This window comes from Mustelus asterias, chromosome 8 (assembly GCF_964213995.1).
Source record: "Mustelus asterias chromosome 8, sMusAst1.hap1.1, whole genome shotgun sequence".
NCBI lineage: Eukaryota > Metazoa > Chordata > Chondrichthyes > Carcharhiniformes > Triakidae > Mustelus > Mustelus asterias.
Genome location: NC_135808.1, coordinates 48,847,825 through 48,861,939, shown reverse-complemented (window position 1 = coordinate 48,861,939; position 14,115 = coordinate 48,847,825). Strand labels below are relative to the sequence as shown.

Here is a 14,115-nt window from a genome sequence, read left to right as displayed (position 1 = left end):
AGAGACATTAGAAACTATGGTGAAAGATGAGGATATAGAGGGATGGGACACTGTAGTGAGGGATGAGGGTATAGAGAGACTGGACACTGTACCGAGGGATGGAGAGGACAGAGACTGGACATTGTGGTGAGGGATGGAGGGTATAGAGGGACTGGACACTGTGGTGAGGGATGGAGGGTGTAGGGAGACTGGACACTGTGGTGAGAGATGAGGGTATAGAGAGATGGGGGGTATAGAGAGATGGGACACTGTGGTGAAGAATGGAAAGTACAGAGAGACTGGACACTGTGGTCAGGGATGAGGGTATAGAGAGACAGGACAGTGTGGTGATGGATGAGGGTATCATAGAATCATAGAATCCCAACAGTGCAGAAAGCGGCCATTCGGCCCATCGAGTCTGCACCGACCACAATCCCACCCAGGCCCTATCCCCATATCCCTATATGTTACCCGCTAATCCCTCTAACCTACGCATCACGGGACACTAAGGGGCAATTAATCTAACCCGCACATCTTTGGACTGTGGGAGGGAACCGGAGCACCCGGAGGAAACCCACGCAGACACAGGAAGAATGTGCAAACTCCACACAGACAGTGACCCAAGCTGAGAATCGAACCCAGGACCCTGGAGCTGTGAAGCAGCAGTGCTAACCACTGTGCTACCATGCCACTCCCCCATGTAGAGAGACTGGACTCTGTGGTGAGGGATGGAGAGGATAGAGAGACTGGACACTGTGGTGAGGGATGAGGGTACAGAGAGACTGGAAACTGTGGTGAGGGATGAGGGTACAGAGAGACTGGAAACTGTGGTGAGGGATGAGGGTACAGAGAGACTGGACACTGTGGTGAGGGATGAGGGTACAGAGAGACTGGAAACTGTGGTGAGGGATGAGGGTACAGAGAGACTGTACACTGTGGTGAGGGATGAGGGTACAGAGAGACTGTACACTGTGGTGAGGGATGAGGGTACAGAGAGACTGTACACTGTGGTGAGGAATGGAGAGGATAGAGAGACTGGACACTGTGGTGAGGGATGAGGATACAGAGAGACAGGACAGTGTGGTGAGGGATGGAGAGGATAGAGAGACTGGACACTGTGGTGAGGGATTGGGGGTATAGAGAGACTGGAAACTGTGGTGAGGGATTGGGGGTATAGAGAGACTGGAAACTGTGGTGAGGGATGGAGAGGATAGAGAGACTGGACACTGTGGTGAGGGATGGAGAGGATAGAGAGACTGGACACTGTGGTGAGGAATGGAGAGGATAGAGAGACTGGACACTGTGGTGAGGGATGGAGAGGATAGAGAGACTGGACACTGTGGTGAGGGATTGGGGGTATAGAGAGACTGGACACTGTGGTGAGGAATGGAGAGGATAGAGAGACTGGACACTGTGGTGAGGGATTGGGGGTATAGAGAGACTGGACACTGTGGTGAGGGATGAGGGTATAGAGAGACTGGACACTGTGGTGAGTGATGGAGAGGATAGAGAGACTGGACACTGTGGTGAGTGATGGAGAACATAGAACATAGAACATTACAGCGCAGAACAGGCCCTTCGGCCCACGATGTTGCACCGACCAGTTAAAAAAAAAAACTGTGACCCTCCAACCTAAACCAATTTCTTTTCGTCCATGAACCTATCTACGGATCTCTTAAACGCCCCCAAACTAGGCGCATTTACTACTGATGCTGGCAGGGCATTCCAATCCCTCACCACCCTCTGGGTAAAGAACCTACCCCTGACATCGGTTCTATAACTACCCCCCCTCAATTTAAAGCCATGCCCCCTCGTGCTGGATTTCTCCATCAGAGGAAAAAGGCTATCACTATCCACCCTATCTAAACCTCTAATCATCTTATATGTTTCAATAAGATCCCCTCTTAGCCGCCGCCTTTCCAGCGAAAACAATCCCAAATCCCTCAGCCTCTCCTCATAGGATCTCCCCTCCATACCAGGCAACATCCTGGTAAACCTCCTCTGCACCCTCTCCAAAGCCTCCACATCCTTCCTGTAATGTGGGGACCAGAACTGCACACAGTACTCCAAGTGCGGCCGCACCAGAGTTGTGTACAGTTGCAACATAACGCTACGACTCCTAAATTCAATCCCCCTACCAATAAACGCCAAGACACCATATGCCTTCTTAACAACCTTATCTACTTGATTCCCAACTTTCAGGGATCTATGCACACATACACCTAGATCCCTCTGCTCCTCCACACTATTCAAAGTCCTCCCGTTAGCCCTATACTCAACACATCTGTTATTCCTACCAAAGTGAATTACCTCACACTTCTCCGCATTAAACTCCATCCGCCACCTCTCGGCCCAACTTTGCAACCTATCTAAGTCTTCCTGCAAACTACGACACCCTTCCTCACTGTCTACCACACCACCGACTTTGGTGTCATCAGCAAATTTGCTAATCCACCCAACTATACCCTCATCCAGATCATTAATAAATATTACAAACAGCAGTGGCCCCAAAACAGATCCCTGAGGTACACCACTTGTAACCGCACTCCATGATGAATATTTACTATCAACCACCACCCTCTGTTTCCTATCCGCTAGCCAATTCCTGATCCAATTTCCTAGATCACCCCCAATCCCATACATCTGCATTTTCTGCAGAAGCCTACCATGGTGAACCTTATCAAACGCCTTACTAAAATCCATATATACCACGTCCACTGCCTTGCCCCCATCCACCTCCTTGGTCACTTTCTCAAAAAACTCAATAAGGTTAGTAAGGCACGACCTACCTGCCACAAAACCATGCTGACTATCACCTATCAATTCATTACTCTCCAAATAACTATAAATCCTATCCCTTATAATTTTTTCCAACATCTTGCCGACAACAGAAGTGAGACTCACCGGTCTATAATTCCCGGGGAAGTCTCTGTTCCCCTTCTTAAACAATGGGACAACATTCGCTAACCTCCAATCTTCTGGTACTATACCAGAGGCCAACGACGACCTGAAGATCAGAGCCAGAGGCTCTGCAATCACTTCTCTTGCCTCCCAGAGAATCCTTGGATAAATCCCATCCGGACCAGGGGATTTATCTATTTTCAGACCCTCCAGAATATCCTGCACATCCTCCTTATCAACTGTAATACTGTCTATTCTACTCCCTTGCAACCCAGTGTCCTCCTCAGCTATATTCATGTCCCCTTGCGTGAACACCGAAGAGAAATATTGGTTCAATGCTTCACCAATCTCCTCCGGTTCCACACATAACTTCCCTCTGCCATCTATAACTGGCCCTAAACTTGCCCTAACCAACCTTCTGTTCTTGACATACCTATAGAACGCCTTAGGATTCTCTTTAACCCTATCCGCCAAAGTCTTCTCATGTCTCATGAGGATAGAGAGACTGGACACTGTGGTGAGGGATGAGGATACAGAGAGACTGGAAACTGTGGTGAGGGATGGAGAGGATAGAGAGACTGGACACTGTGGTGAGGGATTGGGGGTATAGAGAGACTGGACACTGTGGTGAGGGATGAGGATAGAGAGACTGGACACTGTGGTGAGGGATGGAGAGGATAGAGAGACTGGACACTGTGGTGAGGGATTGGGGGTATAGAGAGACTGGACACTGTGGTGAGGGATGAGGGTACAGAGAGACTGGACACTGTGGTGAGGGATTGGGGGTATAGAGAGACTGGACACTGTGGTGAGGGATGAGGGTACAGAGAGACTGGACACTGTGGTGAGGGATTGGGGGTATAGAGAGACTGGACACTGTGGTGAGGGATGGAGAGGATAGAGAGACTGGACACTGTGGTGAGGGATGAGGATAGAGAGACTGGACACTGTGGTGAGGGATGGAGAGGATAGAGAGACTGGACACTGTGGTGAGGGATTGGGGGTATAGAGAGACTGGACACTGTGGTGAGGGATGAGGGTACAGAGAGACTGGACACTGTGGTGAGGGATTGGGGGTATAGAGAGACTGGACACTGTGGTGAGGGATGAGGGTACAGAGAGACTGGACACTGTGGTGAGGGATTGGGGGTATAGAGAGACTGGACACTGTGGTGAGGGATGGAGAGGATAGAGAGACTGGACACTGTGGTGAGGAATGGAGAGGATAGAGAGACTGGACACTGTGGTGAGGGATGGAGAGGATAGAGAGACTGGACACTGTGGTGAGGGATTGGGGGTATAGAGAGACTGGACACTGTGGTGAGGGATGGAGAGGATAGAGAGACTGGATACTGTGGTGAGGGATTGGGGGTATAGAGAGACTGGACACTGTGGTGAGTGATGGAGAGGATAGAGAGACTGGACACTGTGGTGAGGGATGGAGAGGATAGAGAGACTGGACACTGTGGTGAGGGATTGGGGGTATAGAGAGACTGGACACTGTGGTGAGGGATGGAGAGGATAGAGAGACTGGACACTGTGGTGAGGGATTGGGGGTATAGAGAGACTGGACACTGTGGTGAGTGATGGAGAGGATAGAGAGACTGGACACTGTGGTGAGTGATGGAGAGGATAGAGAGACTGGACACTGTGGTGAGGAATGGAGAGGATAGAGAGACTGGACACTGTGGTGAGGGATGAGGATACAGAGAGACTGGAAACTGTGGTGAGGGATGGAGAGGATAGAGAGACTGGACACTGTGGTGAGGGATTGGGGGTATAGAGAGACTGGACACTGTGGTGAGGGATGAGGGTACAGAGAGACTGGACACTGTGGTGAGGGATTGGGGGTATAGAGAGACTGGACACTGTGGTGAGGGATGAGGGTACAGAGAGACTGGACACTGTGGTGAGGGATTGGGGGTATAGAGAGACTGGACACTGTGGTGAGGGATGAGGATACAGAGAGACTGGACACTGTGGTGAGGGATGGAGAGGATAGAGAGACTGGACACTGTGGTGAGGGATGGAGAGGATAGAGAGACTGGACATGCTGGTGAGTGATGGAGAGGATAGAGATACTGGACACTGTGGTGAGGGATGGAGAGGATAGAGAGACTGGACACTGTGGTGAGGGATGGAGAGGATAGAGAGACTGGACACTGTGGTGAGGAATGGAGAGGATAGAGAGACTGGACACTGTGGTGAGGGATGGAGAGGATAGAGAGACTGGACACTGTGGTGAGGGATGGAGAGGATAGAGAGACTGGACACTGTGGTGAGGAATGGAGAGGATAGAGAGACTGGACACTGTGGTGAGGGATGGAGAGGATAGAGAGACTGGACACTGTGGTGAGGAATGGAGAGGATAGAGAGACTGGACACTGTGGTGAGGGATGGAGAGGATAGAGAGACTGGACACTGTGGTGAGGGATGGAGAGGATAGAGAGACTGGACACTGTGGTGAGGAATGGAGAGGATAGAGAGACTGGACACTGTGGTGAGGGATGGAGAGGATAGAGAGACTGGACACTGTGGTGAGGAATGGAGAGGATAGAGAGACTGGACACTGTGGTGAGTGATGGAGAGGATAGAGAGACTGGACACTGTGGTGAGGGATGAGGGTACAGAGAGACTGGACACTGTGGTGAGGGATGAGGGTACAGAGAGACTGGAAACTGTGGTGAGGAATGGAGAGGATAGAGAGACTGGACACTGTGGTGAGGAATGGAGAGGATAGAGCGACTGGACACTGTGGTGAGGGATGGAGAGGATAGAGAGACTGGACACTGTGGTGAGGAATGGAGAGGATAGAGAGACTGGACACTGTGGTGAGGGATGGAGAGGATAGAGAGACTGGACACTGTGGTGAGTGATGGAGAGGATAGAGAGACTGGACACTGTGGTGAGTGATGGAGAGGATAGAGAGACTGGACACTGTGGTGAGGGATTGGGGTATAGAGACTGGACACTGCGGTGAGGGATGGAGAGGATAGAGAGACTGGACACTGTGGTGAGTGATGGAGAGGATAGAGAGACTGGACACTGTGGTGAGGGATGGAGAGGATAGAGAGACTGGACACTGTGGTGAGGGATTGGGGTATAGAGACTGGACACTGCGGTGAGGGATGGAGAGGATAGAGAGACTGGACACTGTGGTGAGTGATGGAGAGGATAGAGAGACTGGACACTGTGGTGAGTGATGGAGAGGATAGAGAGACTGGACACTGTGGTGAGTGATGGAGAGGATAGAGAGACTGGACACTGTGGTGAGTGATGGAGAGGATAGAGAGACTGGACACTGTGGTGAGTGATGGAGAGGATAGAGAGACTGGACACTGTGGTGAGGAATGGAGAGGATAGAGAGACTGGACACTGTGGTGAGGGATGGAGAGGATAGAGAGACTGGACACTGTGGTGAGTGATGGAGAGGATAGAGAGACTGGACACTGTGGTGAGGAATGGAGAGGATAGAGAGACTGGACACTGTGGTGAGTGATGGAGAGGATAGAGAGACTGGACACTGTGGTGAGGGATGAGGGTACAGAGAGACTGGACACTGTGGTGAGGGATGAGGGTACAGAGAGACTGGAAACTGTGGTGAGGAATGGAGAGGATAGAGAGACTGGACACTGTGGTGAGGAATGGAGAGGATAGAGAGACTGGACACTGTGGTGAGGGATGGAGAGGATAGAGAGACTGGACACTGTGGTGAGGAATGGAGAGGATAGAGAGACTGGACACTGTGGTGAGGGATGGAGAGGATAGAGAGACTGGACACTGTGGTGAGAAATGGAGAGGATAGAGAGACTGGACACTGTGGTGAGTGATGGAGAGGATAGAGAGACTGGACACTGTGGTGAGGGATGAGGGTACAGAGAGACTGGAAATTGTGGTGAGGAATGGAGAGGATAGAGAGACTGGACACTGTGGTGAGGAATGGAGAGGATAGAGAGACTGGACACTGTGGTGAGTGATGGAGAGGATAGAGAGACTGGACACTGTGGTGAGTGATGGAGAGGATAGAGAGACTGGACACTGTGGTGAGTGATGGAGAGGATAGAGAGACTGGACACTGCGGTGAGGGATGGAGAGGATAGAGAGACTGGACACTGCGGTGAGGGATGAGGATACAGAGAGATTGGACACTTGGTGAGGGATGAGGGTACAGAGAGACTGTACACTGTGTTGAGGAATGGAGAGGATAGAGCGACTGGACAGTGTGGTGAGGGCTGAGGGTACAGAGAGACTGGACACTGTAGCGAGGAAAGAGCGTATAGAGATACTGGAGACTATGGTGAGGGATTGGGGGTGGAGAGAGACTGGATGCTGTGGTGAGGGATGAGTGAAAACAGAGACTGGAAACTGTGGGGGGGATGAGGGTAAGAGAGACTGGACAATGTGGTGATGGATGGGGGTATAGTGAGACTGTACACTATGGTGAGGGATGGAGAGGATAGAGAGACTGGACACTGTGGTGAGGGATGGAGAGGATAGAGAGACTGGACACTGTGGTGAGGGATGGAGAGGATAGAGAGACTGGACACTGTGGTGAGGGATGGAGAGGATAGAGAGACTGGACACTGTGGTGAGTGATGGAGAGGATAGAGAGACTGGACATTGCAGTGAGGGATGAGGATACAGAGAGACTGGAAACTGTGGTGAGGGATGAGGATACAGAGAGACTGGACACTGTGGTGAGGGATGGAGAGGATAGAGAGACTGGACACTGTGGTGAGGGATTGGGGGTATAGAGAGACTGGACACTGTGGTGAGGGATGAGGGTACAGAGAGACTGGAAACTGTGGTGAGGGATTGGGGGTATAGAGAGACTGGACACTGTGGTGAGGGATGAGGATACAGAGAGACTGGACACTGTGGTGAGGGATGGAGAGGATAGAGAGACTGGACACTGTGGTGAGGGATGGAGAGGATAGAGAGACTGGACACTGTGGTGAGGGATTGGGGGTATAGAGAGACTGGACACTGTGGTGAGGGATGAGGGTACAGAGAGACTGGAAACTGTGGTGAGGGATTGGGGGTATAGAGAGACTGGACACTGTGGTGAGGGATGAGGATACAGAGAGACTGGACACTGTGGTGAGGGATGGAGAGGATAGAGAGACTGGACACTGTGGTGAGGGATGGAGAGAATAGAGAGACTGGACACTGTGGTGAGGAATGGAGAGGATAGAGAGACTGGACACTGTGGTGAGGGATGGAGAGGATAGAGAGACTGGACACTGTGGTGAGTGATGGAGAGGATAGAGAGACTGGACACTGTGGTGAGTGATGGAGAGGATAGAGAGACTGGACACTGTGGTGAGTGATGGAGAGGATAGAGAGACTGGACACTGTGGTGAGGGATTGGGGTATAGAGACTGGACACTGCGGTGAGGGATGGAGAGGATAGAGAGACTGGACACTGTGGTGAGTGATGGAGAGGATAGAGAGACTGGACACTGTGGTGAGGGATGGAGAGGATAGAGAGACTGGACACTGTGGTGAGGGATTGGGGTATAGAGACTGGACACTGCGGTGAGGGATGGAGAGGATAGAGAGACTGGACACTGTGGTGAGTGATGGAGAGGATAGAGAGACTGGACACTGTGGTGAGTGATGGAGAGGATAGAGAGACTGGACACTGTGGTGAGTGATGGAGAGGATAGAGAGACTGGACACTGTGGTGAGTGATGGAGAGGATAGAGAGACTGGACACTGTGGTGAGTGATGGAGAGGATAGAGAGACTGGACACTGTGGTGAGGAATGGAGAGGATAGAGAGACTGGACACTGTGGTGAGGGATGGAGAGGATAGAGAGACTGGACACTGTGGTGAGTGATGGAGAGGATAGAGAGACTGGACACTGTGGTGAGGAATGGAGAGGATAGAGAGACTGGACACTGTGGTGAGGGATGGAGAGGATAGAGAGACTGGACACTGTGGTGAGGGATGGAGAGGATAGAGAGACTGGACACTGTGGTGAGTGATGGAGAGGATAGAGAGACTGGACACTGTGGTGAGGGATGGAGAGGATAGAGAGACTGGACACTGTGGTGAGGAATGGAGAGGATAGAGAGACTGGACACTGTGGTGAGGGATTGGGGGTATAGAGAGACTGGACACTGTGGTGAGGGATGAGGGTACAGAGAGACTGGAAACTGTGGTGAGGAATGGAGAGGATAGAGAGACTGGACACTGTGGTGAGGAATGGAGAGGATAGAGAGACTGGAAACTGTGGTGAGTGATGGAGAGGATAGAGAGACTGGACACTGCGGTGAGGGATGGAGAGGATAGAGAGACTGGACACTGTGGTGAGGAATGGAGAGGATAGAGAGACTGGACACTGCGGTGAGGGATGGAGATGATAGAGAGACTGGACACTGCGGTGAGGAATGGAGAGGATAGAGAGACTGGACACTGCGGTGAGTGATGGAGGGGATAGAGAGACTGGACACTGTGGTGAGGAATGGAGAGGATAGAGAGACTGGACACTGTGGTGAGGAATGGAGAGGATAGAGAGACTGGACACTATGGTGAGGGATGGAGAGGATAGAGAGACTGGACACTGTGGTGAGGGATGGAGAGGATAGAGAGACTGGACACTGTGGTGAGGGATGAGGGTATAGAGAGACTGGACACTGTGGTGAGGAATGGAGACGATAGAGAGACTGGACACTGTGGTGAGGAATTGAGAGGATAGAGTGACTGGACACTGTGGTGAGTGATGGAGGGGATAGAGAGACTGGACACTGTGGTGAGGAATGGAGAGGATAGAGAGACTGGACACTGTGGTGAGGGATGGAGAGGATAGAGAGACTGGACACTGTGGTGAGGGATGGAGAGGATAGAGAGACTGGACACTGCGGTGAGGGATGGAGAGGATAGAGAGACTGGACACTGCGGTGAGGGATGGAGAGGATAGAAAGACTGGACACTGCGGTGAGGGATGAGGATACAGAGAGACTGGAAACTGTGGTGAGGGATGAGGATACAGAGAGATTGGACACTTGGTGAGGGATGAGGGTACAGAGAGACTGTACACTGTGTTGAGGAATGGAGAGGATAGAGCGACTGGACAGTGTGGTGAGGGCTGAGGGTACAGAGAGACTGGACACTGTAGCGAGGAAAGAGCGTATAGAGATACTGGAGACTATGGTGAGGGATTGGGGGTGGAGAGAGACTGGATGCTGTGGTGAGGGATGAGTGAAAACAGAGACTGGAAACTGTGGGGGGGATGAGGGTAAGAGAGACTGGACAATGTGGTGATGGATGGGGGTATAGTGAGACTGGACACTATGGTGAGGGATTGAGTGGCTCGAGAGACTGGACACTGTGGTGAGGTATGGAAAGGATAGAAAGACTGGACACTGCAGTGAAGGATGGAGAGGATAGAGAGACTGGACACTGCAGTGAAGGATGGAGAGGATAGAGACTGGACACTGTGGTGAGGGATGGCGGTACAGAGAAACTGGCCATTATGGTGAGGGATGGAGGGTATAGAGCGATTGGACACTGTGGTGAGGGATGAGGGTATAGAGAGATGGGACAGTGTGGTGAGGAATGGAGAGGATAGAGAGACTGGACACTGTGGTGAGGGATGGAGAGGATAGAGAGACTGGACATTGCAGTGAGGGATGAGGGTATAGAGTGATTGGACAGTGTGGTGAGCAATGAGGGTATAGAGATACTGGACACTATGGTGAGGAATGGAGGGGATAGAGAGATGGGACACTGTGGTGAGGGATGGAGGGGATAGAGAGATGGGACACTGTGGTGAGGGATGGAGGGGATAGAGAGATGGGACACTGTGGTGAGGGATGGAGGGGATAGAGAGATGGGACACTGTGGTGAGGGATGGAGGGGATAGAGAGATGGGACACTGTGGTGAGGGATGGAGGGGATAGAGAGATGGGACACTGTGGTGAGGGATGGAGGGGATAGAGAGATGGGACACTGTGGTGAGGGATGGAGGGGATAGAGAGATGGGACACTGTGGTGAGGGATGGAGAGGATAGAGAGACTGGACACTGTGGTGTGAGATGAGGATATAGAGCGACTGGACTCTGTGGTGTGAGATGAGGATATAGAGCGACTGGACTCTGTGGTGTGAGATGAGGATATAGAGGGGCTGGACACTGTTTTGTAGGATGAGGGTATAGAGAGACTGGACACACTGGGGAGGGATGGGGAGGTATAGAGAGACTGGAGACTGTTCTGAGGGATGAGGGTTTAGAGAGACTGGACACTGTTGTGTGGGATGGAGAGGATAGAGCGACTGGACACTGTGGTGGGGGTGAGGGTATTGGGGGACTAGACACTGTGGTGAATGGAGAGGATAGAGTGACTGGACACTGTGGTGAGAAAAAAGGCAATGAGTGTCTGGAATATTGGGTATGTTAAATTTCTGCATTGATCCATAAGTTTTGTGGTAGGCAGACAAAACAATTAGACAAAGGAGAGTTAAGATAAGAATTCCGTCATGAAATATTTTACCTTTATCACCATCTCAAATGTGAAGACTCCAGTGAACACATAGTCAAAGTATCTGAGCACCTGGGAGAGAACGAGAGGGAACGGTCAGTGAACAGGACTCATTGTTACAAATTACATTACTTTTTCCAGAGGCGCTTTCCCTGTTTTTGCTTTCTGCTTCCCAAACTGTCAGCCAAGAGAACAAGTGGTCAACCTGATACCTGTAGATACCTGTACCTTCTCATTTCCTCTCCTATCTGTAAGGGGATTCTCGCTCACACCATCCCAACCTTCAGCTCAAAAAAGGCCACTCAATATGGAGGACATCAGGCAGAGAATAATTGAAACGGGGGCACATACACCACTCACACAAACACACAGAGCTGCTATAAATGACTGGGATTCATTGTATGCACATCCTTTGTCTGTGACTATCCAGCACTCACTGCATTTTGCTCCAGATTGATTTTGCTGTCTTGGCCCCTCCTGTTTTTAAAAATGGTAGTCTTTAATTAAATGTAACATAATAATCAGTCAGTAGTTGGAAAAGCTGTTCCTCGTTGACTGTCAATTTGTGAAATATCTTTTTCAATGCCTTAACGTCGACAACCAAATCTTGCTTCTGACTTCTGGGCGGCACGGTAGCACAGTGGTTAGCACTGCTGCTTCACAGCTCCAGGGTCCCGGGTTCGATTCCCGGCTCGGGTCACTGTCTGTGTGGAGTTTGCACATTCTCCTCGTGTCTGCGTGGGTTTCCTCCGGGTGCTCCGGTTTCCTCCCACAGTCCAAAGATGTGTGGGTTCGGTTGATTGACCAGGTTAAAAATTGTCCCTTAGAGTCCTCAGATGCGTAGGTTAGCGGGTAAGTGTGTGGGGGTAGGGCCTGGGTGGGATTGTGGGCCAAATGGCCTCCTTCTGCACTGTAGGGTTTCTATGACTTATTGAATTTGCAGTCTCAGTCTGTGAGATTTGAAGTTTTCTCTTCCCCTTGTTATAGATAATGTTGTGTTTTGATTTCTTCCAGCTGTTATGTTAGGAATGCTTGCCTTGTTTAGTCTTGAACATAGAACAGTACAGCACAGGAACAGGTCCCTCGGCCCACGATGCTGCACTGAACATGACACCAAATTAAACTAAATCGATCGAACCACAATCTTCATCAGGTCACTGTCAATCCCCCGTCCGACTGCTTCAATCAAGACATCAGTTGCTCGATTTCCAGTATTATATTTGTATTTTTATTATTATTTTTCTGAGCGTTTGTAATGATATGCTTTCAGAGACTTCATTCTTGAACAACAAAGGATTTATTTACAAGGATCTGCAGGAGCAGCAACGTGTCTGCAGCTAGGGAGGCGATGGCCTAGTGGTATTATCACTAGACTATTAATCCAGAAACTCAGCTAATGTTCTAGGTACCCGGATTCAAATCCCATCACTTGAGATGGTGGAATTTTATGTGTGGCACGGTGGCACAGTGGTTCGCACTGCTGCCTCACAGCTGCAGGGACCTGGGTTCGATTCCCGACTTGGGTCATTGTGGTCTGTGTGGAATTTGCACATTCTCCCCGTGTCTGCACAGGTTTCCTCTGGGTGCTCTGGTTTCCTCCGGGTGCTCTGGTTTCCTCCCACAGTCCAAAGATGTGCGGGTTAGGTGCATTGGCCATGATAAATTGTCCTTAGTGTCCCAGGATATGTAGGTTAGCGTAAATATGTGGGGTTATGGGGATAGGGCATGGATGGGATTGTTGTCGGTGCAGACTCAATGGGCTGAATGGCATCCTTCTGTACTGTAGGGTTTCTATGTTTCTCGTTCTAGAATGCCTCCTGTTTAAGAGAACCCCTCCCCCGGGGTGATTTCCTCTCTGAGCCCCAGTTGGTTACCCAGACCAAGTGACCCTTACTCTGCCGTGTTGCCCTTAAAGGGACAATCACCACATTCCTCCTCCTTTATACAATCTTCAATGACTAATTTATTTAGTCCTAAATTCTAAACTAATCATTATCTAAATGAGTTGGATAATTATACATTGTGTCTTTGAGGAAGCTTTCTGTTTCTTGTAGAGAGGTACAATTCTATAGTCTGAGATGCTTCCACAGGATTGATGTTAACAAGAATTGTAATACGGTTGGTAACCTCTTCTGGCACAACCAATTCAGTAGTACTTGTTTCCATGGAGTTGTCAGTTATATTTATAATAGGTCGATTCGGTGTTTACAGGTTTAAAAGCATTTCTTGACAACACTGACTACTGAAGCATCTCTCTAATCCTCAAGTGATCCACATATTTACTAACGATCCATTTCTCCATGTGTACTGGGTATGACCAGGATTCCAGACTTGGAGACAATAATTGTGGGGATCCAACTTGATTCACTATTGAAGTTCCCTATTGTGCACTTAATGAGTTTTTTATGTTGCAGTGGTGATGGCTCGTTGATGAGATTTTGAGGCCTGTGTTCAAACAGAAACACTTTTATTGGTAGGCTTTAACCACATACAATTCCAAGTACAGTCTTGCATGGAGCTCCTTCATGCAGGCATGCTCCTTACTGAGTTCAGTTCTAGACTGTTCTCTGACAATGTGACTAATACATCGCACTGTGGCCAGTCCCACGTTGACCCTTGCTCTGTCAAGCACCTTAGAATTCATGGAGGCACATATCATCACATCCCCCTTTCTTTTTCAAAAACATTTCTCCCTTCGAACAGAGAATACAATACAATGTTGACTTCTTATCATGATACAACACAGTCTTA

At 50.1% G+C, this 14,115-nt stretch overlaps 1 protein-coding gene across 1 annotated transcript in view; it reads right to left on the bottom strand.

Annotated features, from left to right (window-relative positions):
- Positions 1–14,115, bottom strand: part of LOC144497727 (putative voltage-dependent R-type calcium channel subunit alpha-1E) — a 319,684-nt gene that overhangs the window by 99,921 nt on the left and 205,648 nt on the right. The window contains exon 23 of the mRNA XM_078219167.1: positions 11,377–11,436. Coding sequence (XP_078075293.1) covers positions 11,377–11,436 — 60 coding nt within the window. The remainder of the gene's footprint in view (positions 1–11,376; positions 11,437–14,115) is intronic.